General features: G+C 39.7%; 1 protein-coding gene across 9 annotated transcripts in view; it reads right to left on the reverse strand.

Moving 5' to 3' along the window:
• DYRK1A (dual specificity tyrosine phosphorylation regulated kinase 1A) overlaps positions 1–25,347 on the reverse strand; it is a 129,228-nt gene that overhangs the window by 21,390 nt on the left and 82,491 nt on the right. For 8 of the 9 annotated variants that reach the window (XM_036347154.1, XM_036347157.1, XM_036347158.1 and 5 more), the window contains 4 exons: positions 15,324–15,520; positions 9,306–9,425; positions 7,261–7,449; positions 1,469–1,616 (listed from right to left, as the gene is read on the reverse strand). In XM_036347154.1, coding sequence (XP_036203047.1) covers positions 1,469–1,616; positions 7,261–7,449; positions 9,306–9,425; positions 15,324–15,520 — 654 coding nt within the window. The remainder of the gene's footprint in view (positions 1–1,468; positions 1,617–7,260; positions 7,450–9,305; positions 9,426–15,323; positions 15,521–25,347) is intronic. The other variant, XM_036347156.1, reaches the window with a different exon arrangement.

Raw genomic sequence — 25,347 nt, forward strand, 5'->3', positions numbered from 1 at the left:
TCAACATTTTCTCTCAACTTCAGCAAACATTCAAAATACAAGACACAAGAGTGAGAAGGAGGAAGACGCGCCCAGATACCACTTTATAAGCTGAGCATCCTTAGAATGTCCTTCTTGTGCTTCTAAAGCCCCTTGAGTGGAAGCGGGCTTCCCTTATACTAAGTTATAATCATAGTGAACAGCAAATGTTCAGTAAGTCTGAATAAAAAAGGTTTTAAATACTAATGTTATTACTATGAATTATATCTGATATCTAAAGAGAAGAAACCAAGGAAGAAAAAGTAATAGCATAAGCTCTTTTTATTGTACAATGGGGAGTGAAGGGTGTTTCATAAATGGAATCTAATCTGAGTATCAGGACATTATACCTTTAACATACATTCTCTTGTTTCCACCACATTCGGGGGGACTAAAAAAAACCATTAACACCACCATGTCCTCCCTCATTTTCTTAAAAAGGAGCTTGCTAAGTAAAATTTAACCTCATGTTTATCAAGTAAAGCAGCATTTCTGACTTAAATTGCTATGGATATATACCTACAGGAACTTCTACAATTAATTGATTCTAAAGTCTCTATCATAAAACGGGATGGCATCTTATATTTATACTGGGCAGCACATAAATTATTAGCGTCTCACAATCACTGGCATCTTAGATTTGGTTAAGAAGAGCATTAAAGAATGTATAATTAAATGTTTTGCCCATATACTAATCGGCCCTAGACGTCACTATTTTCCTAATTCTTCTGTCTCCTCATTTTGTTTTCATAAGAAAAACACCATATGACAATGAAACAAACGGAGTTAGGCAGAGGTAGGGTCACATCCTATCTCCAGAGCCTGGAACCTTGGGGATCGTTACTCTTTATACAAACCACCTGTGAATAAAGATTCTACCACTTTCCTTACAGGACTGCTATGATTATTAGAGAAGATGGAAGAAAAGCACAATATGATAGGAGTTCAATAAATGGTGGCTATTATCTCTTTTCTGTTATAATAAGTCCAACAGCTTCTAATGCTGCCAAACTTACAAACAGCCTGAGGAGCTGGGATCCTGACTCAGCCATACCAAAAATGGTTCTATAACCATTAAGAACAAAACATACTAGCTTACTTTTCATTTCTGATCTATATTAGAAATGATTAAAGTTACCAGGAAGAAGATTTTCTGGATAAATGTCCATGGTTAAAGCAAACAACTGGGACTTTTAAGTCCCTTTGGCCCCCCCAAAGTCACTATTCTCGTTTGTTTCCAAACTGCATGCCATTTGGAACGCACAGTCCCCAAAACTTAGCATATTACTGCCAGATCAGGTAATTTATGTAAATCCATGCCCACCAACAGAAATAAACAGCTGAATTTTTAGTCAATCAATTTAAAGAAAAAATCCACATAGTTTCATATGAAAATAACCATTAACTCAAATTTCTGGCCTGGATTAGGCTTTGTCTCCTGTTTGTTTACCTATGTAGTATTTCATTTCAGTGTCATGTTTGTTCATGAGCTCAAGAAGCCGCACTTCTATCTGGGCTTGATTCAGAAAAGCCTTCTTGTTCTTTATTATTTTAATGGCAACCCATTCTTGCTCCACACGATCATATGCCTTTACAACCTAAAAGAGAAGAAAGGAGGAATAATTCTCTATTTCACTAATGGCAACAATTTCCAGCAGTTACAATTCACCTAATTGTACATTTACCTAACTCATTTCATGACGTTCCTACTTAGAAGAGATCCTATTCCTTTCCATTCAATATCATTCATTTACTACTTTACAATCACTTTAAATCAATCTTTTCTATTGAATTTCTTTTGCATCCTTATAGTATTTTGAAATATCTACAAAATAGATAGCTTTCTTAACAAAATTGGATTAACTATTTTCCTGCTTCAAAAATAAATTAATTTTAACAAGTGCTTTGGTTTTTCATCTTCCTTATTAAATAACACTGTAAGACAATTCTTTTATATTCTTTTAATGAGAGAAAAACCTGGTTTAAATCTCAAGTATTAGTGTAAAATATATCAAAAGTTTCTGAGTCACCTGAAAAATGTAGATAAATTTCTAACTTTAAATTAGATTTTCATAGATAACAACATAGGTATATAAAATAAAAATTAGTTTACACTAAAAAAATCAAATATAAATTACCAGGAAAGTTCCACAATACAGGAGTGGGCAAAAGGAGGTTTACAGTTGTTTGTATGGAAAATAATACAATCTAATCTAATAAAAGACAAACATGCAAATTGACCGTACCTTCGCTATGCCTTAAGCCATGCCCACCAGCCAATCAGAGTGACTGTATGCAAATTAACCCAACCAAGATGGCAGCCGGCAGCCATGGAGCTGAAGCAAGCAGGAGGCTTGGTTTCTCCAGTGATGGAGGAAGCCAAGCTTCCCAGCTGGCTCTGAGCTCCACTGAAGGCAACAAAGTTTCAATTATAGAAGATAAATAAACCCCAGATACCTGCTTTCAGCCGGCCGTGGCCACGGAGCTGGAGCAAGCAGAAGCCGGCTCTGAGCTCCACTGAAGGCAACAAAGTTTCAATTATAGAAGGTAAATAAATCCCAGAATAAAAAGAAAAAAGGGAGAGGCTGGGAGCTTCCGTCGCCGGGGGGCTTGGCCAGCCTGAAAATGGCCCTCAGCCCCTCACCCAGACTGGCCAGGAACCCCAGTGGGAAGCCCCCACCCTAAAGGGGGTGTGGCCAGCCTGAAAACAGACATCAGCCCCTCACCCAGGCTGGCCAGGCACCCCAGTGGGGACCCCCACCCTGAAGGGGGTGTGACCAGCCTGCAAACACCCATCAGCCCCTCACCCAGGCTGGCCAGGCACCTCAGCGGGACCCCCACCCTGATCCGGGATACCCTTCAGGGAAAACCAACCGGTCCCCACCCGTGCACCAGGCCTCTATCCTATATAATAATAGGGTAATATGCAAATTGACCCTAACAGCAGAAAGACTGGGAATGACTGGTCACTATGACACACACTGACCACCACGGGGAAGATGCTTAATGCAGGAGCTGCCCCCTGGTGGTCAGTGCACTCCCACAGGGGCAGTTCTGCTCAGCCACAAGCCAGGCTGACGGCTGCCAGCACAGCGGTAGTGGGAGGAGCCTCTCCCGCCACTTCAGCAGCGCTAAAGATATCTGACTGCAGCTTAGGCCTGCTCCCCGCTGGCAAGTGGACATCCCCCAAGGGCTCCCGGGCTGCCAGAGTGATGTCTGACTGCCAGCTTAGGCCCAATTCCCCAGGTAGTGGGCCTAAACCAGCAGGTGGTCATCCCCTGAGGGGTCCCAGACTGCGAGAGGGCACAGGCCAGGCTGAGGGACGTCCCCCCCCCCCCCGCCCCCGAGTGCACAAATTTTTGTGCACCGGGCAATGAGTAATTAATATAAGAATAAACTGTGCTTCACAACTGTAAACCTACTTTTGCTCACCCCTCTATACACTTAATGTCATAGAGAATTTTGATAGTTTTAAAATGAGAATCAGTGCTAAGGTAAGGAGTGTTCATGACTAAATCACCATGCACACATCTCATTTTAAATTTACTCATTTAAAAATGTGTTTCATGTTAACAGAGAGATTTACGTAAAAATTAAGAAATCGCCGAAACCGGTTTGGCTCAGTGGATAGAGCGTCGGCCTGCGGACTGAAAGGTCCCAGGTTCGATTCCGGTCAAGGGCATGTACCTGGGTTGCAGGCACATCCCCAGTAGGAGATGTGCAGGAGGCAGCTGATCGATGTTTCTCTCTCATCGATGTTTCTAACTCTCTATCTCTCTCCCTTCTTCTCTGTAAAAAATCAATAAAATATATTTTTAAAAAAAAATTAAATCAATATAGATAAAAGAAACTATCTCTACTAATCAGCAATAGCCAACTATAACTGATTAAAGAAGTTATATTTATAATATCATACAGAATCTGCACATTTAGAAAGTCTGGAGGTGCAGGTAGAATTACAAGTGATTCCACTTTGTAGGTTGAGTACCACTGAATTACAGAAGAGAATGGAATGTATGTTCCAGGATTTACATCAGTCAGGATAAATAGATTGTCCATGACAGAATATGAACAGCTCAGCTGAAATCAAACGTGGAATAAAAAGTGCAGTATCTCTAGTTCTACCCAATACTGAAAAATACTAACTACAGTGGGGCCTCAACTTATGAGTTTAATTCGTTCCAAGACCAAGCTCGTTAACTCAAATTACTCTATCATCTCAATGCAAAAAATCGGCCGAGAGACAGCTGGTATCTCAAAAAACTGGTTAGTCGGGACACTCGTAAGTCAAGGCCCCACTGTATTGTCTTTTAAGGCAGAGGCTGCCCTATAAACACCTGACTAACTAACTGCCTGCACCAGGAGTTGCAGTTCAGTGTGTCTATCCCAATAGGATCCAGGACAAAGGCCATTAACAGGGCCCAACTATTTACTGACTTAGCAAATAGTTAACCACTAAATGCCAAAGCAATGGTTTTTAACCCTGAATTACACATTTAATAGGCAGTTTTTAAAAATACCAATGCCCAGAATGCAGTCACAGATTATGATTTAATTGGTATGGAGCCTAAGCATCAGTCCTTTCCCCCCCCACACACACACCCCCACCCCCGAAGCTCCCCAGGGAAATTTCAACATGCAATAAGGATAACCACTGGCTAAAGAAGTGAAGGAGCCCTTATTTAACAAGGATGTGGCAGAGACCTCAGAGAAAGTCTAACCGAGACAATGGAGGACATTATCTGGAGAGTGGCAGGTCCTGAACCTGAGCACACCACAGCATGTAAGAGAGGCATCAATCAGACCTGCCTGGTGAAGTGAAGTTTTATGTCAAAGAGGCCTACATTTTCACAGGTTTACAGGAATTAGAGTAGAAGAAAATTAAAGTGAAAGAGGAAGAAAACATCACTCTGAGCTCAGAGACTGAGTATTTAGGGAAAACGAAGTTTAGAGAGTAGGCTACTTGGCCATAATTTTCATGGTGGACGTCACACAAGTAAAAAAAATCCTGTTGATAGCAATTGCTTACACATTGGTGTAATTTTCAAGGTGGAGACAACAATCCCTGAATCAAAAGTATTGAGAATCACTCTCAAAAGCTGGTTTCAGAAGTAACTTACCTTAAGAAACTTTGAGAGAGAAACAGAAGCTGCTTCTAACAAAACAAATAATCCTATATACTAAAAGCCTAATATGCTAAGTGCCCAGTCATCTGTTCAACCAATCAAAGCATAATATGCTAATGATATGCTAAGGCCACTCAACTGCTAGCTATGACATGCACTGACCCACCAGAGGGCAGACGCTCTGACCAGTAGGTTAGCTTGCTGCTGGGGTACAACCAATCGGGACTGACCATGACGGGCCAGACACGCTCTGGAGCCCTCCCGCGGTCCCTCTCCAGCTGGCCAACCTCCCGCGTCCCTCCCTAGCCCCTATTGTGCACCAGTGGGGTCCCTCGGTCTGTCCTGCACCCTCTCGCAATCTAGGACCCTTTGGGGGATGTCAGAGATCCGGTTTCGGCCCGATCCTGCAGGCCAGGCTGAGGGACCCCACTGGTGCACGAATTCGTGCACTGGGTCTCTAGTGCTTTCATAAAAGAGGGACTCCCTACACACTGAAATACCTATGACTAAGAAGAAAACAAGGTTACAAAACAAGGGAAAAGCCCCTGCATTATGTAAAATCACTAAAATTCCTTGAAATCATGGAAGGGGCAGACATATAAATGGAACATCAGGGCCTGGCAAAGCCACACCAAAGCTCCGAAGGTCTTCTAACAATCTTGCTCATGTTTCCTTTACAAGCTTATTTAATAGTGTAGATTTTTCTGGGTTAACACCCATGGCTGCTAACGCCCTACAGTATACTTTTTGTCCTAAGCATAAGACTGACAAATGACAAATGTGTTCCACACAGATTAAAAAGAGGCATATCTTACTTTCTCTCAGGGTAGGAACAGGTAAGTAAATGCATGCAGGTTCCATAGTTAAAGAAAAACAAAAAAACAACAAAATTTTAAAAGTTAATTCAGGATGAGTCATTTTGAGACCCCTTCTATCCTCATCATTAAGAAGTCAAAAGAAGTAATTGGAATGCACGTTAATGACTGACTCATAGCACAAAGGTTGCAGGATAAATATTCTGGGATTAACAGTAAATCACACCTCAAACAAAACAGTGCTCTATGACTCAGTGAGATAGAATTTACAAGTGCAAAGAGATGGGGGAGCCACAGCCACAGAAAACGCTTTTTAAAAGTGCAAGGAGGAAGACTGGCTAGCTATTGGTCTGAACACAGCTAATGAAAGAGACTACTGTATTTAGGTTTTTGTGCTTTGTGTTGGGGCTGGGCGGGCAGGTGAGGAAGGGAGAGTAATGGGTAAAGAAAGAGGCCAGGAATGAAGAGAAAAAAATAGTTTCCTTGGAGTTCCCAAATTCCTTGTTGTTCCTGATAGAAGATCCCCAAATGATCCTCTCAGAGCATCCAACTGAGCCCTCACACTCTGAGCAATGCTGAATGCTGTGAGGACTGGAAGAAGAGGCTTGATAAAGTCAGAAGATGAGTTGAGAGAAAAACCCAGGGCATAGCCCTTGGCTTTCCAAGCCTCCAAAAAGTGAGAGGGCACCTGCTGTGCCATCTAAAAATAGTAATTCTTTGCTCCTTGAGGAGGAATATCAGACAGGGGTAATTATCTCTAGCATTCATAATGGAGAATCAGCCACAGACTACACAAAGCCCATATGAACGGCAGGCCCATATTCATGATTAAAATCAACTTCTCAGTGCCGGCTGGTGTGGCTCAATGGCAAGAATCGACCTATGAAACAGGAGGTCACGGTTCGATTCCTGGTCAGGGCACATGCCTGGGTTTTGGGCTGTATCCCCAGTCGAGGGCCAGCAGGAGGCAACAGATCAAAGTTTCTCATCATTGATGTTTTTCTCTCTTTCTTTCTCTCTCTGAAATCAATAAAAATATATACTTATATATATAAAAATCAACCTCTTAGTAACATAAGTACTTGGTAACTGTATAAAGTAAATAAAGAAAAAAAGGTCCAAAGGGATTTTGATAGCTGATACATTTTACTATCTTTAGAGAGCTATGACAATCCAAATACATACCCATTGTTTAGATCTACTTACAAATATTGAAAAGTATGCCACTGAGGAAAGGGTATAACAACATCATTCACTAAGAAATTGAAATTTATTAAATCCAGCATTTTCCATTACATTACCTGTCCAAAGGAACCTTTGCCTATTAAGGAATCAATTTCGTAACGATCCATCCACTTTTCTCCGTTTTTCACAATGTAATCATAGTTATCATCGTCATAACCATCATTGTAAACCTTCCGCTCTTTCTTATGACTAGAATCGTCTCCCTGGCCCTGTTGGTGCCTTCGCTTCTTTTTTGCATAGTAAACCTGAAATGAGAACATATAGTGTTAATTGTATAACTTAAAACATTGTGGATTAGGGGAGCATCTATCAAGAGACAAATCTGCTATTAGTAGGAAATTAATGAATTTTTATTCTTTATAACAAATACAAAAAATAAAATAAAAATTTCCTATAGTTGGTATTTGAATTATAGAATGACACTGATACATAACCAATGAAAATTGTCTACAATAAAGTTCACTTTAAAATTACACTGTTTAGCCCTGGCCAGTGAGGCTCAGCTTGTTGGAGCACTGTCCCATGAACCAAAGGGTCGCAGGTTCTACTGCCTGCCGGTCAGGGCACATACCCAGGCTGCAGGTTCCATCCCCCGGTTGGGGTGCATACAGCAGGCAAGCAATTAATGTTTCATAAGGCAAAAGATTTTATAAATGAAAGTCTAAATGTATATAAACTGATGTTTTAGTAATATAAAAGGCCCTCCTTTTATATTAGTAAATTGAGACATGCTCAATTTTTAAGCCTGTAATAATGTAACAATTAATGAAAAACATCCTCTCCCCTCCCCATCCCACCCCCGCCCAACACTAAAGGCCATAAACCTGGAGGCTGATCACAGATTGGTTTATTTTCCTTGTATCTGTTTTTCTTACAAAATAGTTTCTAAGATCAATAAAAAAAATTATAGGTGAACTAGGCAACAGTCCAAGTAATTGGTAACTAACTTTAAGAAAATTATAAATTAGGGTTTCACAGAACAGCATTAGAAAAACTCTAGTTTACAAGGTAGCACTACACTTAAAAACAAGCTTCACAAAGTTACTGTTAACAACAGATTAACAGCTTTTTCATTTATCAGATATATTTACACATTGACATTGATAAATTATTAATAATTTATCAGATATTCTTAATATTCAAAAGCTAGTTTGGCACCACATCCTTTATAACACATTAATTGTGTACAATATTCAACTCAGAAATATTCCTCATTGCATTCATTCTAATTTTATCTTGTCACATTAACATAATAATATCGGCATTAAGCACCATCAAAGTGCTGTAAAATGTATACATCCATAGAACACCTTTTTAGCTACCTGGCTGCAATGTGAAAAGAGATAGGACTCACACTGGGAGAGGGAAGAAAGCACAGGCATGTGCTCTTCTCCAAAGCTCCCTCAATAATTAATAATGGAGCTGGAGTTGAGGCTAAGCAGCAAATGCCAATCAAGTCAAAGGGCTAAGACACTAGAAAAATAATTTTTGGTGGCAAAGAGCCAACTTGGAAGATGAGTAATTTGAAATGCTGTGTTTTTTATCCTACCTACTTCCACCCAAAAAGGCTTTTAGATATCTTACAATTAAAAGAACACCTAGAAAATTTAAAAAGACAACTTAAAAACACAGAAATACAGATCAAATATATTAAGCCAAGCGCCTGTTAACTAGTTATTAAATCTATCTCAGAGTTTCCTGACATCCATGGCAAAAGTAGAAACAGATATATAAAAATTTAAGCAAAATTCTAACTGAAACATGCTTTTATAGTGGTCATTGTGCTTTCATGTTGACCTTTCTTGTTTTGGAGAAGTTATTATAAAAATGATAACTCAGCATTTATTAGGTACAACTCTGGAAAAAAAGGGGAAGCTATCCACAAGTAATTTTTTTTTGCAGTCCTTGTTAGTATATCTTCTTTATTTTACATAATTATATCGTGTATAAGTCATTAGTTTACCAGTCTTCACAATAATCATCCAAATGACAATCACTGGGGTAAAAAAAAAAAGTTTAGCATGTTTAAATAGGTCACAAAATAACTTTTTCCCTATTCTATTGCAAAAGAGATGCTGTTATAATAAATCAATAGTCTTACCTCATTAATATGTTTATATGTTTTGATCAAGTCAACAGAGAGTTTTCTCAGCGGAGCAGTTGCTGGATCACGGAAGGTTTGGGGCATCCGCCTCTGTAACATGACAATATCAGGCATCACCTTAAATAGACAGAAAAGACTAGCACTTTAACTTTACTGTACTGGTATAAATGCCCTCTTCTGTATCCTGTGTATATGTATCTTTTAAAAAGGCATCTACATTAGATGATTGTATGTTCTCTCTGTTATTTCTTTCAACAGATTCCACTGAAGACAACCACTGGAACGAATCAATGAAATTAGCAGATAAATGCCCAGCTGCCCAAGGCTTCAATCCTGTTCCCCATATTAAACAGTGGGATTATAGAGACACCCCTCGTTTAAGAGACTCGTGAAGTGCTGCCCAAGAGGGCTTCTCCACCATACCGCTAGCCCAATGAAAAACCGCTTCTGAATGACTCCTAAAACTTGGCCTCATTCAAGACTCGCAGTTGACATCACGAAGCTGGCCTCGGAGAAGGACTGGGGCTTGGTGCTGCAGAAGTACAGCTCCCAACAACGAGACTCTGCCCTCTGACAAGCATCTGCCCTGTAAGCAAGGCTGAAATCTGCTCTCATTTCTTTAACACAACTGAGTACAACATGTCCCCCACTTCTCCCCTTTCCCGCTTTCCCTGCTCTGTGACTCCCCATAGCACTCAGGACCATCAGACACATTACACATTACACACTTACTGGTCTTCGTCTTTTTTCTCCTTTTCCTTCACTACAAGGGAAACCTCCATAAGGGCAAGAAGTTCAATACTGTATTCCCTTTGCCTCAAACAGTGTCTGGCACACAGTAGGTGTTTAATAAATATTTGACTAAACAAATGGATCCATAATACCTATCAATATCCTTACTTATGATTACAATAGGAGCTGACCACAAACAAGTTCCACAGGACACCTTACAGCTAATGAAACTTTCTTTTAAAAACCTCATTTCAACCATACTCCACTCACTCCTCCCAACCCCAACCATAAGCCACGTCTCTTTCATCATCCAATAGGCAGTCAGAGTTCAACTATGAGTTTCCTGCTAGACAGGAACACTGCAACTAGCACATCCTAACCTGCTGTTCGTGCCCCACTCGGGTTCCCAACAGGCCTTTTGCAATCAATAGATCCTCAAACCCAATTAATTACATGAAGGTACCTACAGTCACCACCACTAGCTCTCCCGGGGTTCCACTCCAGCTCTTACAGACACTTATGCCAGCCAAGTCTATGGAGTCAGAAGCTGCTAATGCAGCCCCTCTCAAAGGACACTCAGGTCAATCTGAGGGGCAGAGAGACAGTAACTACATCATACCAAGCAAGACCTCCCGGAAATATCTGGAGTCTTGGGATAATTAAGCAAGTTTGAAAAACAGAGGAGGAAGGTTGGAAGGTGACAGTGGATAGGACAGAAAAAAATCACCATCCCTGTGGTATGAAAAGATAGTTATCATAGCAGTTACCTAGGTACTTTCTTTTAAACCAACATTAACATTAGTTTCTTCTGCACCTACACTCAAACTCTAAAACGTTGTTATCCAGATAAATTCATGGAATTACTGTTAATAATTATCTCTTCTCATGATCCTCTACTTCTTAAAGTTCCAAATAAGGTTTAAGGAGGAAGAAAAAAAAAAACCCAGTGATTCCAACTATTTGTCTGAAAAGATAGTAAGAATAAGAACATCTGATTGGTTTTGCTAATATACAGTTTTCTTTTTCTAAATATAAATACAGGTACAGCTACAGTCACCACCACTCGCCATCCCAAGTGGGGTTCTCACACTGTTCCTTGAAGACTTACTTTAGTGATAGACAGTATCAGTACTAAGCAGGTCAATTATTTTTATGTGAATGAACGCTATAAGCATTTAAGGTAATAAGAGATTTCCCTTAGCTTATTTCCTTTTTATTTTTTAAGACCCTGGCATTATTTTCATGCCGGTAATTTACTCAGCAAGAACCTGCTCGGACTACTGGAGTAGAGCCTCACTGTGAGGTTTCACAAAATCATTTTACAAATGAGAAACCTGAACCTCTGGAGTAAAACCACTTGACAAAGTCCTGGAGCCAGGGCCACATGCAGGTGAGGAGAGGAGCCGGAGGCCGTCTCACACCACATCCTGGCTCTGAATGACAACACTAGGCCAGGAACCCCTGATCACTTTTAGGCCTCAGGTCTACCCTCTGCACCACAACACTATGCCAGGAACCCCTTACCACTTTTAGGCCTCTAAGTCTACCCTCGTGGTTGAATCATTTTTAGGCTGTTTGTTGGGCAAAATAATTGTCATGCACAATAAATACTAATAAAATGAGCATACGCACTAATTAAAATTAGTTATGTACAAAATCGTGAATGTATGATTCCACTGGTATTTCAAAGATCTTTCCAGGACAAATTATCCTCACTCAAAACACCAAGATCACACCATCGTAACGTAACACTGGGTATGAATGTAATGCTGACTGAGTAATGATGTTTTTCTGCATTCAACGTGAGTGTATACTATGTGCTTGGCCCTTCACAAAATATTGCTAACCTCTTCCACAACTGGCCAGACTCTGCCTGAAAGGCCCAATCAATTGGCTGATTCTAAATATTTTACTTTTCTTAGACACCTCTGGCAGCAGAAGTTACTATTTCAGGGGCACTTGTATATATAAACCAGATGCGTTCTGTTTACAAAAAACATTAGCCTTCGGACCAGACTGTATTTCACCACTTCAGCACAAATCCAGAACTAGAAAATAACTTCTCCAAATACTCAGTTACAAATTTATATAAGACTCAAGGCCAGCCCTATGTGATGCTGTCTCCACTTCCTGCTTTGTACAGCCACAAAGTCGGGAGAATGTATAGAAACGGGGCAAGCTCCTTTCTTTCTTCCCTGAAAGCCCATGGTGCTCAGAAGACCTAAAAGCTCAGCAAGCTGAAGGCGGCGAGTCCCCCACCCCCAACTCCACTCCCCTGTCCTCCCTGCAGAAAGGGAAGTTGATGAGATACCCTCCTGCTGCATCAACTATCTAGCTGTGGGACCCAGAAAAAGCCACACCCCCAATGCTCACATCTCTCCACCTTTCTGTGTGAAGACACAGACCACAAATCGAAAAGTACTTTCTACCTCCTGCTGAGATCAGTATCAAGAGCTAAAACAACCTTTTTTCCCCCTGAAAAGACTCCATAGAATAAGTTCCAGAACTTAAACTTTGTTTTTTTAGTTTAATGTCTATTCTGTCCATTTTACTTATATTATCTCATATTTTCATATATGATGCAGAATTAGAAACAGTATATTCTACCTTCTTGCTATTTTGAGAGCCATTAATAAAGGGTGACTAGCATATTTAACACATATCCAAAGTACTGGTTTAGTTTAACTATGAAAGACACCCTAACAGCCCATAGGCTCAGCATTCCAAACACCAATCATACTTTCCTACACTTGCCTTTACTACATTTCTCGTTTCCTAAATTTATCTTTTGAACAAACTGTGTTAACTTGTATGAAACATTAACTACCAAAAATAAAATGTTAAAATTAGCTCCTTTTAATTTATTTTACAATAAATCTTATTTAAAAGACACTGACACGATGATTAACAAGACAAAATGGAATCTAATAATGAAATTATAGAAGTTTGGAGCTAGAAGGTGGTGGTGTGGGCGGGGGTTGTTCTAGTCTAAGGTCCCAATCTTACATTAGAGTAACAGAAGAGTCCAGGTGACCTGATTCAAGGCATACAACCAGCTCAGACAATAAAAACTTGAACCCATGTTTTATGACTTGTAGAACATACCACAGCAGCGCCCAGTTTTAGTGGTTTACACTTCAGTTCTAGGAAAAATGTCTTCTATCTGACTGCCTTATTAGGTTCACAAATCTGTGGTGCTTAGCAGATATACTGGGCTGAATATTATTTTATATTACAAATATTGAATATGAATATTATACTTAAGACAATCTTATATCATATAAATCTTTAAAAGTATTTCACAGATTAAAATGAAAATACTAAGTGAATTATCTCTTTTTAAAATAATCCACAAGGTATTTGTTGTAACTAAAAATAGGTACTTTGCTAAATTACCTACTTACAAGAACCTTAAACTAACTTGAAAGGACTGGAATCTGTCCTAGCCCTCCTAGATGCCGGTGTTAGAACTCAAAGAGCACTGTATCTGAGATGAAAGACGCCTGGGCTGGATCCGAGTCCTGTGCTTACATACTTAAGGAAGTCAGTCCCATCAGCTGAGAAACAGGCACACTGCCTGACAGGCTACTTTGGGACAGAGGAAAATGAATTGTTTCATACTTTGTTTCTTAAAAGTACAATGCAATTGAATCATTGTGCTATTACTACTTTTTGGATGTCAGAGGATTTTCTTCTGGTATACAATTAAACACTTTCCGAACTTGAACATTCATTCTGACCAACTGCTCCAATTCCAAACATCCAACTTCTCAATATACTGCATAAAAAAATTCTTTAGTCCTGCCATAATTCATCTTACTGATTAACTGAACGGTTACTCACATGCACATTTCATAAATAAAAATCAAGCTCAACTAGTGACAAAATCTTATTATAATACATACAAGGTTGTCCCCTAATAATGACATTATTTAACTGTAGCCAAGCACATTACCTTGAAATAATCCAGTATAAGAAATACTTTGCCGAGACCGGTTTGGCTCAGTGGATAGAGCGTCGGCCTACGGACTGAGAGGTCCCGGGTTCGATTCCGGTCAAGGGCATGTACCTGGGTTGCGGGCATATCCCCAGTGGGAGATGTGCAGGAGGCAGCTGATCGATGATTCTCTCTCATCGATGTTTCTGGCTCTCTATCTCTCTCCCTTCCTCTCTGTGAAAAATCAATAAAATATATTTAAAAAAAAAAAAAAAAAAGAAATACTTTGAAGTTTTCTAAGTTTTTCATCCTCACTTGATATATTAAACAACCTAAACAAAACAGTGGCAAACCAAATGCCCAAGTACATGGAAAAACAGCCATTTCAGACCCTTCACAGACTCAATCCCAGGGGGGAAAGAAACTGCCAGACGATAGCTAGTCAAAACTTCTCCGAAAGTAAAAGCAAAATCAATGTAATGGGTGCAGATAACTCAGGAAAACATGAAAAATACACATACACGTGCATATGTGTATATATATGTATGTATATCCAGAGATTTCAGCACTTATTCTCTTTACACTAAGTATTTTATGGAAAAAGCTGAATCTCTTTCTAAATATCAAAATGAACAGCATGATTAATTTGCATTACATATTTTTGTTTTAATTTTAGGGAGTTTTGTCCTTATTTTTATAAATATATGCATACTAAAGTAGCTTATAAAAGCATAACATCAGCTATGTAAGTTTGCTATAATGAACTCTGACTTGTCCTCCTATAATTTACATTTTTCTACTTAACCGCCTTTTTCCATACAAATAAACTTTTGGGCCCTGGCCAGAGTTGCTCAGTAGTTAAAGCATTGGCCCCAGCTCTGAAGGGTCGAGGGCTTGATTCCCCGTCAAGGGCAAGTGCCTGCGTTACGGGTTCACTCCCCTCCCTCGGTGGGGCACATGCAGGAGGCAACCAGTCACTGTGTCTCTCTCACATCGATGTTTCTCTCCCCCCATCCCTCACTCTCTCTGACAAGCAATGGAAAAAATATCCTCATGAGAGGATTAACAAAACCAAAAAATAAGCTTTCCGTTTCTTTAATATTCTTTAGAAAAATATTTTTCCTTCCCTGTCATAGAATAAGATTATGTGATTACATTCAGTGTGTTTTAAGTGAAATAAAAGAAAAAAAAAACTCTTTAAATGCAAACTTCTTAACACCATACTATGTCAATCCAGAATTCCACTTGACATGTAAAACTGAAAACCATTAAAGCATTTGCCTATTTACCATTTTAAGGAATAAACTACCATTCCAACAAATTGCTTTGATATGTCATGAACTTACCTGGTTAGTTAGAGGTTGCTGAATCTGGTCAGAATAAGATAAGGCAGAAACCTGCTGGTCACTTATGTTTGGCTGGCGACGGTCACTGTACTGATGTGAATGGGGCATCTGTCCAGCCATCTGAAGGCCAGCAGCATGGAATGAAAATGACGGTGCAAGCCGAACAGATGAAGGTTTGCATGCTGAAGTCTCTCCTCCTGTGAGAAGACAAGGGAGGTTGGTGACAGGATGTACTCGGAGCCTGGTGCTTGTATCCTCGGACCTCTCTGACAGTTCTTTACATGAGAACTTCAGGGTGTTCAATGACATTAAAAACCTCAAAAACTACAAACAATATGTCACTCAACAACAGTTTTAGTATAAAATACAGTGATCAAATGAGTATCTATAAATCTGTATTAAGAGAAAAATCTTAGTTTTTTCATAAAGCAATAGGAATAATCTTTAATATTTATTTTCACATATGAGATCTTCATCAACTGAGAACTGTAAGTTATGTAAATAGTGCCGAGTTCTGAAGGGCCTCTCCAATGAATGGGGCTCCTGAGAAACCAATTCAAAAGAACACGGCTAAGATGCTGCTTTGCCCCTGGCAGGTGTGTGGCTATCAATATCCGCAGCAGTGCCCAAACCAGGTGAGAAGATTTGTTCTCATGGTGCTCACCACCACACAGGTAATTAAAGGGTGAGCATAATACACAAAAACGACTCCACGGAATGCTGATTTCTCTGGACTCTTCCTAAGAGAACCTGGACCTGGCAAACTTATCACAATGAATGATCAATCGTTATCCCACAGGTAGGCTAGGACCATCCATGATCATGATGTTTATTGTAGAAATGAACGAGAAACATTTTGGGTCTCTGAAAGTATTTGGCAGCTAACTAATAAAAGTTACTTAAAGTGGGGGAAAAAAACCTTCTTATATTCAAGCAAACTTGCTATCACAGACTGAAGCCTCAAGGCAAAGGGAAAACCCTGGTCAGCAAACTCTGGGCCAGCACACTGTGCTTGTCTCCCTGAATAAACCAGCCCTCTCCCACCACAACAGACACTGGCGAGCACCAGGGTGCTGTTCCTGAAGTCTGCATTTCTTGAGACTTACAGCAGCATTGGCCCAAGAGCGACGAGCACGGATTCTCAGCCACGCAGTTTGAAACTTCAGCTCCACATTTACCTATTCCTTTAGGTTTGTTGTGAAGTTTAAATGAGATACCTATACACCTAATTTCCTGATAATGACAATATCTACCTCAATAGGCTGTGGAGAAGGTTGAGTGTTTTATTTAATACATGTAAAGTGCTGAGAACAGCTCTGGCAATTCCTGAATGGCTCCTTATCAACTGCAATTACAGTGCTGTACAGTAAAGGATGATGAGACAGTGCCCCTTCCAGCGGAGCACTCAATCTCTACATGAATGCTCACAGACGCTATACACTGAGAAAAATAAAGCTTGATCTTTCCCCAACGTAAGTTTCACTCCTATTTCCTCCCCCAGTGGGTGACCTGTCTCCCGCCCAGGCCACAAGACTCAAAGCTCTGGGAGTCTGCTAGTCTTCTCCTCCATCGGCCACTCAAGCAAACAGCCGCCCAATCTTGCTGATACCACCTCCCATAGAACACTCCAATATAACCTTCCCATAGAAGACATCAACACCACCTCTTCCTTTCATCTCCATTACCCTGTGCCTCACTTAGATGACTAAATAGATTCCTAACAGTTATTCGTCTTTACTATGCCCATCTGCAAATTGGCATGTCTTCAATAACATGACTAGTGACTTTCTAAAATGCAAATCTCAATCTCCCACCCTATTAACTTGACTACCACCTGCCTTAGTACTTACTGCTTTTAGACCTTAGCTTGTCTCCCTCCACTACAGCATCAGGGGCTTGGCTGACCCATAGTACATAATAAATATCTGCTGAATACGTAAGATGACAATGTAACTGTGATGGTAGACGAGATAACTTTTCTAAACATTTCATTACTCATTATAAAAAATACTCAGTATAATTATGTGGAGCAACTTTGTTCAGTTTAAAAAAAAAAATCAGAAATTTATCCTAAGGAAGTGACTGATGATGTGCACAAAGATAGTAAGGAAAAATGTTTATCTTAGCACTGTTTGTAACAACAAAAAACTGGAAACCTACATGTCAAATAATGGGGAGAAAGGAGGCTTTAAATCTGCATTGTAAAAAATAAAGGGGGGGGATATAAATAGCTCTTATAAACAAACAGTAAAAAGACTGAGGCCCTGAATGGTAAATAACTTAACCACTCTGGATCTTAGTTTCCTTATCTATGAAGCAGATGTATTATAACACTAACCCTAATCCCTGAGGTTTGTTATGAAGTTGAAATGGACACCACAAGCAGACATGCAGAATAGAACCTGGTATATAAAAAGCACTGTTTAAAATATTACTTCTGTTTCTATTATCAATGCCATTATTATATACCATAAACTCATCTATATATGTAAACGCCCAGCAACCAGAACAGCAAAATAACCACAACAACCAGAACGACCAGTGGCTATGACACGCACTGCAGCAGCTAACCAGTCTGAACCGGGCCCAAATCATGCGCCCCCCGCTCCCCCGCCAGCACGGTCCCCAAATCGACCCCTACCTGTGCATAATTCGTGCACCAGGCCTCCAGTTTATTATAATACTAAGACCCGGTGCATAAAATTTGTATATGGGTGCGGTCCCTAGGACTGGCCAGCAATCGAAGCACAAGCGTCTGCCATGGAAGGGCAGGTCCCAGCTGACCTCTGGGCCTGGGCAGCACCAGGGCCCCTGTGCCCCCATTCGCGCCCCCCCCCCCCCCCCCGCCTGAGTCATGGTGCCTGAGTCCCCACGTGGAGATGCAGTGAACATGGCTGGCCTGGCACTGCCCGTTCACCTGTTCCACCATCCCGCCACAGTCCTGCTCTCGTGGGGGCCCATCGGGGCCAGCGTCGACCGCCATGTTCCACACCACTCCCTGGTGATCAGTGCACATAGCAAGCAGTGAACTCCCGATCAAACAATTTGCATATTAGGCTTTTATTATATAGGACTAGAGGCCCAGTGCATGAAATTTGTGCATGGGTGAGGTCACTAGGCCTGGCTGGTGATCAGGGCCTATCAGGCTGTCTCACCCAGTCCCGATCGGGGCTGGGCCAGTAGGGGCCTGCCAGCTGCCGGACAAGGGGAGGGGCGAGGGAGGGACTGCGGGATGTTCGCTGGTCGGGGAAGGGACCAGGGAAGGTTGGCTGGCTATGAGAGAGCACTGACCACCAGGGGGCAGCTCCTGCGTTGAGTATCTGCCCCCTGGTGATCAGTGCACATCATAGTGACTGGTCGACTTGTCGTTCCAGTTGTTCTGTCATAACGGTCGCTTAGGCTTTGATTGATTGATAGATAGATAGATAGATAGATAGATAGATAGATAGATATAGATATAGAGGCCAGTGCACATAGATAGATAGATAGATATAGAGGCCCAGTATAGATAGATAGATAGATAGATAGATAGATAGATAGATAGATAGATAGATAGATATAGAGGCCCAGTGCACAACATTCATGTATGGGGGCGGGGGGGATCCTCAGCTCACCCTTTTGCAGTCCGGGAGGCCTCGGGGGATGTCCGACTGCCGGCTTAGGCCTGCCAGCAGTCAGACATCCTTAGCGCTGCGGCGAAGGTGGGCCGCTGCACTCACCGCCATCAGCCTGGCTTGTAGCTGAGCAGTGCTCCCCTGTGTGAGCGCACTGACCACCACCAGGGGGCAGCTCCTGTGTTGAGCGTCTGCCCCCTGGTGGTCAGTGTGCATCATAGTGACCTGTCGATCGCCATTCAGTCGATTTGCATATTACCCTTTTATTATATAGGACTAGAGGCCCAATGCACGAAATTCGTGCAAGGGGCTTGGCCCTCACAGCCCCGGCTTCATCCAGAAGGTCATTCGGCTGTCCGGTCTAATTAGCATATTATGCTTTTATTATTATAAATATATATATAGATGCAGGAAAAGTACAAAAGTCATTAGTACATAACAAACAATTGTCATCAATTGAGCCTGTGTGTCAAGAAAAAAAAAGAATGGCCATCATCCTTGAAACACCTCCCCACACTACTCAATGACCCTTCCCAATCAATCCAAATTCCCTCTTCCCCAAAAGTTAGTATCTTGATCTCCAAAACCAGATTTGTTTTAACTTTATATAAATTGGTCTCTACACTTAATGACATGTTCATAGGCTGGTTTGTTCATTATCATTACTTTATAGTATCCAATTATATGAACATATGACAATTTGTTTATCCATTCTACTTTTGATTGACATTTGGATTATTTCCACTTCAGAGTTAGTATGAATACTGCCACTAGGAAGACTGTTAAGTGTCTTTGGTATACACAGAGATGCTGTTCTGTTGTTTTTCCAGTTTTTTAAAAATTCAATCTGTTTTTCCACTAGCAGTTTATGAAAATTACCTCTGCTCCACTCTTACACCAATACTTGAATCATCAGCCTTTCTAATTTCAGTCATTACAGGAGATGCGTAGTGCCCACTGTGATTTTAACTTGTATTTTTCTGGTGACTATGAGCATCTTTTCATTTATTTACTGGCCATTTGGATATCCACTTATGTGAAATGCCTATTAAGACTTTCTTTACCATTTTTCTATCAAAAAACTTTTTCACAAAATTTCTAAAATTAAAAAGTTTCTATTTTTAAACATGTTAGATGTGAGCATCTTATTGCTTAGAGATGATCTGCATCGTCATTCTCTTAATGGTGTTTTCAATTAACACAATCTCTTATCACTTTTGCTTTAGAATTAGAACTTTTGGTGTCTGATTAAATCTTTCCTTATGCCAGAGACATGAAAAAATTCTGTTTTCTTCTACAAGTCAGATTTTACCATTCACATTTAGATGGGCAATGCTCCTGAATTTTATTTCCCCCCAAAATAAACATCCAATTGGCCCCAAAGCAATAATCAAAAAGACAAGCTTTTCCCGCTGCTCCGCAATGCCATCTTTGTCATAAAGCACATGTCCGCACATGCCTGGGTCTGCTTCTGGATTCTCTATTCCGTTCTACTGGATACAGACCTACCTAGATTTCTTAGATCTTTGTACAAAAACCAGACACTGTCTAAATTATGATCACTTTAGAAGTTTTAATATTTAGTAGAGAATTTTATTCTTTAAGAATATTTTAGCTATTCTTATCCCTTTGCATGTCCATATATGTTTTAGAATTATCTCATCAAAAACAAATGAACCCATGTTGGGATTTTGGTTGCACTTCTGTTGTCTCTACTGAACAGCACTGTTCATCAGAATTTTCTGCCATGATGGGTTGATCTGCACTATCTAATAAGTAGCTACTAGCTCTACTGGGCATTTTAAACCGTTTTATTTTTTCCTTCCCAATCTTTATTCTTCCCTTTCCCTTATTCCACTTGCTGGGACCTCTAGAACAGTGTTAAAAGAGAGAAGCACCACTGTCTCTTTCCCAATCTCAGAGAAAGCTTTCAACATTTCTCCAGTAATGTGGTTGCTGTAGGTTTTTAATTGATAACTGTTTTCAGAGTAATGATGTTCCCTTCTAGTCCTAGTTTGCCAAAACCTTTTCCCCACAAATGGATACTGAATTTTATTAAATGCTTTTTCTGCATCCAATGAAATGACATGAGTTTTCAGATTTACTGCTAATGTGATGAAAAACATTTGACTGAGTTGTGAATGTTGAACCACCTTTGGATTCCTGGTTATCCTCTTGTGGTAGATTTACTAGCGAAACCATGTGGACCTAGAGTTTTCTTTGTAGATTTTTCAATTAAAAGTTATTATTTATATAATAGAACTATTCAGATTTTGTATTTCCTGGTGTCTGTTTTAGTAAGTTGTATTTTTTTAATAGTATGTCTACTTCATCTAAATTTCAAATATACTAGCATCAAGTTCTTCATAGTATCCTTTCATACGCATTTTGATCTAGGAAGGTATAATTGTAGTGATATCCCTTTTCAACTCAAGATTGGTTAATGAGGCCTTCTCGTTCTTTGTGATCAGTCTAATGAAAGGTTTATTAATTATCCTCTTATATGTTGTTTCTATTTCTGCTCTCATCTTGTTCTATCAGTTAGCAAGAGAGATGTATTATAAATCTCCCATTTCAGTTATGGTATTAGATTACATACATTTAGAGTTATACCTTTCTGATGAAAAAATTCTGCTCCTCTCTATTTCCAATAATGCTTTTTACTCTGTCTGAAATTAGTATAGCTACACCAAATTTTCTATTAATCTTTGCATAGTATATCTTATTTTCAACCTTTTTATCTCCTTATATTTTAGGTTTATCTCTTGTAAACAACATGTAGTTGTGTTTAATTTATATATGAACACTAATAACTTTTCTATGTCCCTTTCTTATTTTCTACTAGATTGAAACTTTAACCCCCCTGAATACAAATTACTTTATTTTTACTTATTTTGTACATTACACTATCAATTATGTATCCTCCTCAACTCATAAAATCGAATTACTTCTTTAATTTGTAATTCCATTGTTGACTTCTATATTTACACACACACACACACACACACACACACGATCACAAGACCTCTACTCAACCATCCAGCATGAGTAGAATCAGACTCAAGATACATTTGAACGGACAGATGGGTAATTTTGTGATTCCCACATAGCTATCAAAGAATTACAAAGAAATTACTAGCTTCTGCTGATTATTATTGTTATTACTATGCTCCTAAAATACTTCATGTTCTGAACCTAGAACCAGTCGACTACATGCATTAAATTCAACAAGCCTTTACTGTGATAATACTATGGCACTGTTTAGTGGGGTGCCAATGACACTCATGATCTATAACAGCACTTCTCAAACTTTAATGTACTTACAAATCTCCTTTCAGTCTTGTTAAAAGTGGAGATTCTGCTTCAGGAGAGCCAAGGTAGGCTTGAATCTACATTTCTAACATGCCACCAGAGGATACTAACGATGCTCTGAGTAGCACCTAAACTACAATTTAATGGCTCACCTTAATAAAAGAACGCCACTTTCCAGCTAATACAAGTAACAGGTGACCCAAAGGTATGCTGTATTCTGACTATGCCATACACTACAGGGCTTTTCCTCCCAACAGATTACCTTCCTAGACTCAAGGGCTTGTGCTTTGTTTTTTAAAACTAATCCACATTCCCGCGCATAAAGCTGATATGCCAAATGAAAAAGAAAATTTTCTTTTTCAAATCTGCTGTAGATAATCTGAATATGGGTTAACAAGAAATAACTGTTTTTCACTTGTGGGACGACTTCCTCTATTTAGGTAAGAGTCCAAGACAAACTAATACAGAAATTTCTTGTCAACCTGATTTTATTAATTAAGCAAATCACATGATTTGTATGTATTCTCCCTAAAGTTTCCATCTTCCCTTTTAATTCAAATGTTAATAAGAAAAAAAAAAACTCGGTTCATCCTATAATAGGGATGAAGATAAAGTATTAGGTTGAAAGTGCTGATATTAGAACTACTATAAAATTACAATTTTATATGGTTTAACCTGCTATCTACCATATTATATATCTTATTCAACTAAACTTAAAACTAGCTCATCGGTACTAATAATATTTTACTTACCCCGAGAATATATCACAATACATGTAGCAATATCAGATATTGTAATTTAATAATGAACTTATAATATTTAATTCAAAACTTTCTTCAAAATCATTACTTAGAGTTCAATTCCAAACTAATACTTTAAAGTGCTGCCAAACAGTACAAAAGGCAAGCTGGAAAAAAGAATATGCATGTGGGTCCTATCTAGTTTTTCATATCCTGTATGAATCTGTTTTACCACGAGCACATTTCTGTAACTTTTTAAAAGTTCATAAAAATTGTGTTGGGCCCTAGCTAATTTGGCTAAGTGGATAGAGCACTGGCCTAAGGACTGAAGGGTTCCAGGTTTGATTCTGATCAAGGGCATGTGCCTGGGTTGCGGGCTCAATCCCCAGTAGGGGGCGTGCAGGAGGCAGCCAATCAATGAATCTCTCTAATCATTGATGTCCGTCCCTCCCTCCCTCCTTCTCTCTCTCTTTGTTTCTCTCTCTCTCCCTCTCTCCCTCCCTCCCTCTCCCTTCCTCTCTGAAATCAATAGACACATGTGTATTTTTTTTAATTGTGTTGGTAAATAGTTTACTAAAAAAAGAAGTAGCGTTCTCACTCTATTCAAGTTACTATATTTTACTAAGAAACTATAATAAGTAAAGACCATACCACTAATAGAGATTGGCAATGATTCCACAGAGAAACATTTCATGAACAGATCTCAGAAAGTGGAAGATGGTGGGTAAGACTCAAAAACGCAGTAGTAGCCCTAACCGGTTTGGCTCAGCGGATAGAGTGTTGGCCTGCAGACTCAAAGGTCCCAGGTTCGATTCCGGTCAAGGGCATGTACCTTGGTTGCAGGCACATTCCCAGTAGGAGATGTGCAGGAGGCAGCTGATCGATGTTTCTCTCTCATTGATGTTTCTAACTCTCTATCCCTCTCCCTTCCTCTCTGTAAAAAATCAATAAAATATATTTTAAAAAAATAAAGTTAAAAAAAAACACACACACAACGCAGTAGTAGACGGAGGAACTGTCAACTAGAAAAGCCTGGAGAAGACCCGAGTGAAAGTCACTGCCATTGGTCTGGTTAACACCCACATGTAACTCCGCTTACAGGCAACCTGAATTTCTTTTTGTTATTAATATGTTGATTGGAAACCACTCTTGTGACAGTATAAACCCACATTAGATTTTAAAGAGAAAGAACAATATTAAGAAAAATAAAAATAATTCAAGTTAATTAAAACTATGGCATCCAAAATGTGGAAACTTTTCTGAGGTCAAGCTTCTGGGACAGAATCCCCTAAGAAACGGAGGAAGAAGGTGGGGGACAAGCATATGTGGGAAGCACCCTGCAACAAGACCTACTCTAAAGCAAACAGAAAGTGTTAAAGGAATATGCAATTGTGCTTTTCATGGTGGCTGGAAGTAAAGGTCCACAATCAAGAGGGGAACTGAATTTAGGTCCATGAGTAACTTTTGTTCCTCATGATATCATTAATCAGTACCAAAAACAGTGCCTGGCAAATGGCCTGCATTCAATAAATATTTGTTCAATGAAACAATAAACTGAATCCATCAGTAATATTTAGAATGTGAAGAAATGGTTGAGAAAGAAAGGGAGTGAGCTGAAGGGGGTAAGAATGAAAGAAATATTTTAAAAATGAGGGCTCATGAGCTAGAAATAAAGAAGTCTAATCATAGCACAGGCAAGAGCTACTGCTTAACTCTTACTCATTTTTATATCCCAAACACACAGCACAGTGCCTGGCTCCACAAGTTTTAAATAAATGTAAATGACTATGTAAATTATCTAATGGTAAGGACAAATGAACTGATTTCTTATTAACTTCTAGTTAGGGGCCAATACATGTCACTACAGAATACGTGAGTGTTCTCTCTCTCTCTCTCTCTCTCTCTCTCTCTCTCTCTCTCTCTCTCTCTCTCTCACACACACACACACACCCACACACACACACACCCCCCCCACACACACACACACACACAATATGAGGCAGTCAGCCAAATCACTGAAAACCAACAATAAAGAAAAACATTGTAAAAGCAGCCAGAGGGGGGGAAAAATACCCAATGGCATACAGGAGAACCACTGACTTCTCGTAAGAAACCACACACACACACTGAAGTCCAGCTTTAAAATGACAGAGGAAAAAGACCTGTAATCGACAATTCTATATCCAGTTAAAACATCCTTGAAAAATGAAGGCAAAACGCTTTTTAAGACAAATGAAAGTGCAAAAATTTGTCAACAGCATACTTATACTCAGAAAATGTATATAGTTTAGAGAAGGAAAGTGATTCAAGATAGAAACTGAGATCTACACAAAGGATTAACAACCACCAGAAATGGTA

This window comes from Myotis myotis, unplaced genomic scaffold (genome assembly GCF_014108235.1).
Source record: "Myotis myotis isolate mMyoMyo1 unplaced genomic scaffold, mMyoMyo1.p scaffold_m19_p_2, whole genome shotgun sequence".
Taxonomy (NCBI): Eukaryota; Metazoa; Chordata; class Mammalia; order Chiroptera; family Vespertilionidae; genus Myotis; species Myotis myotis.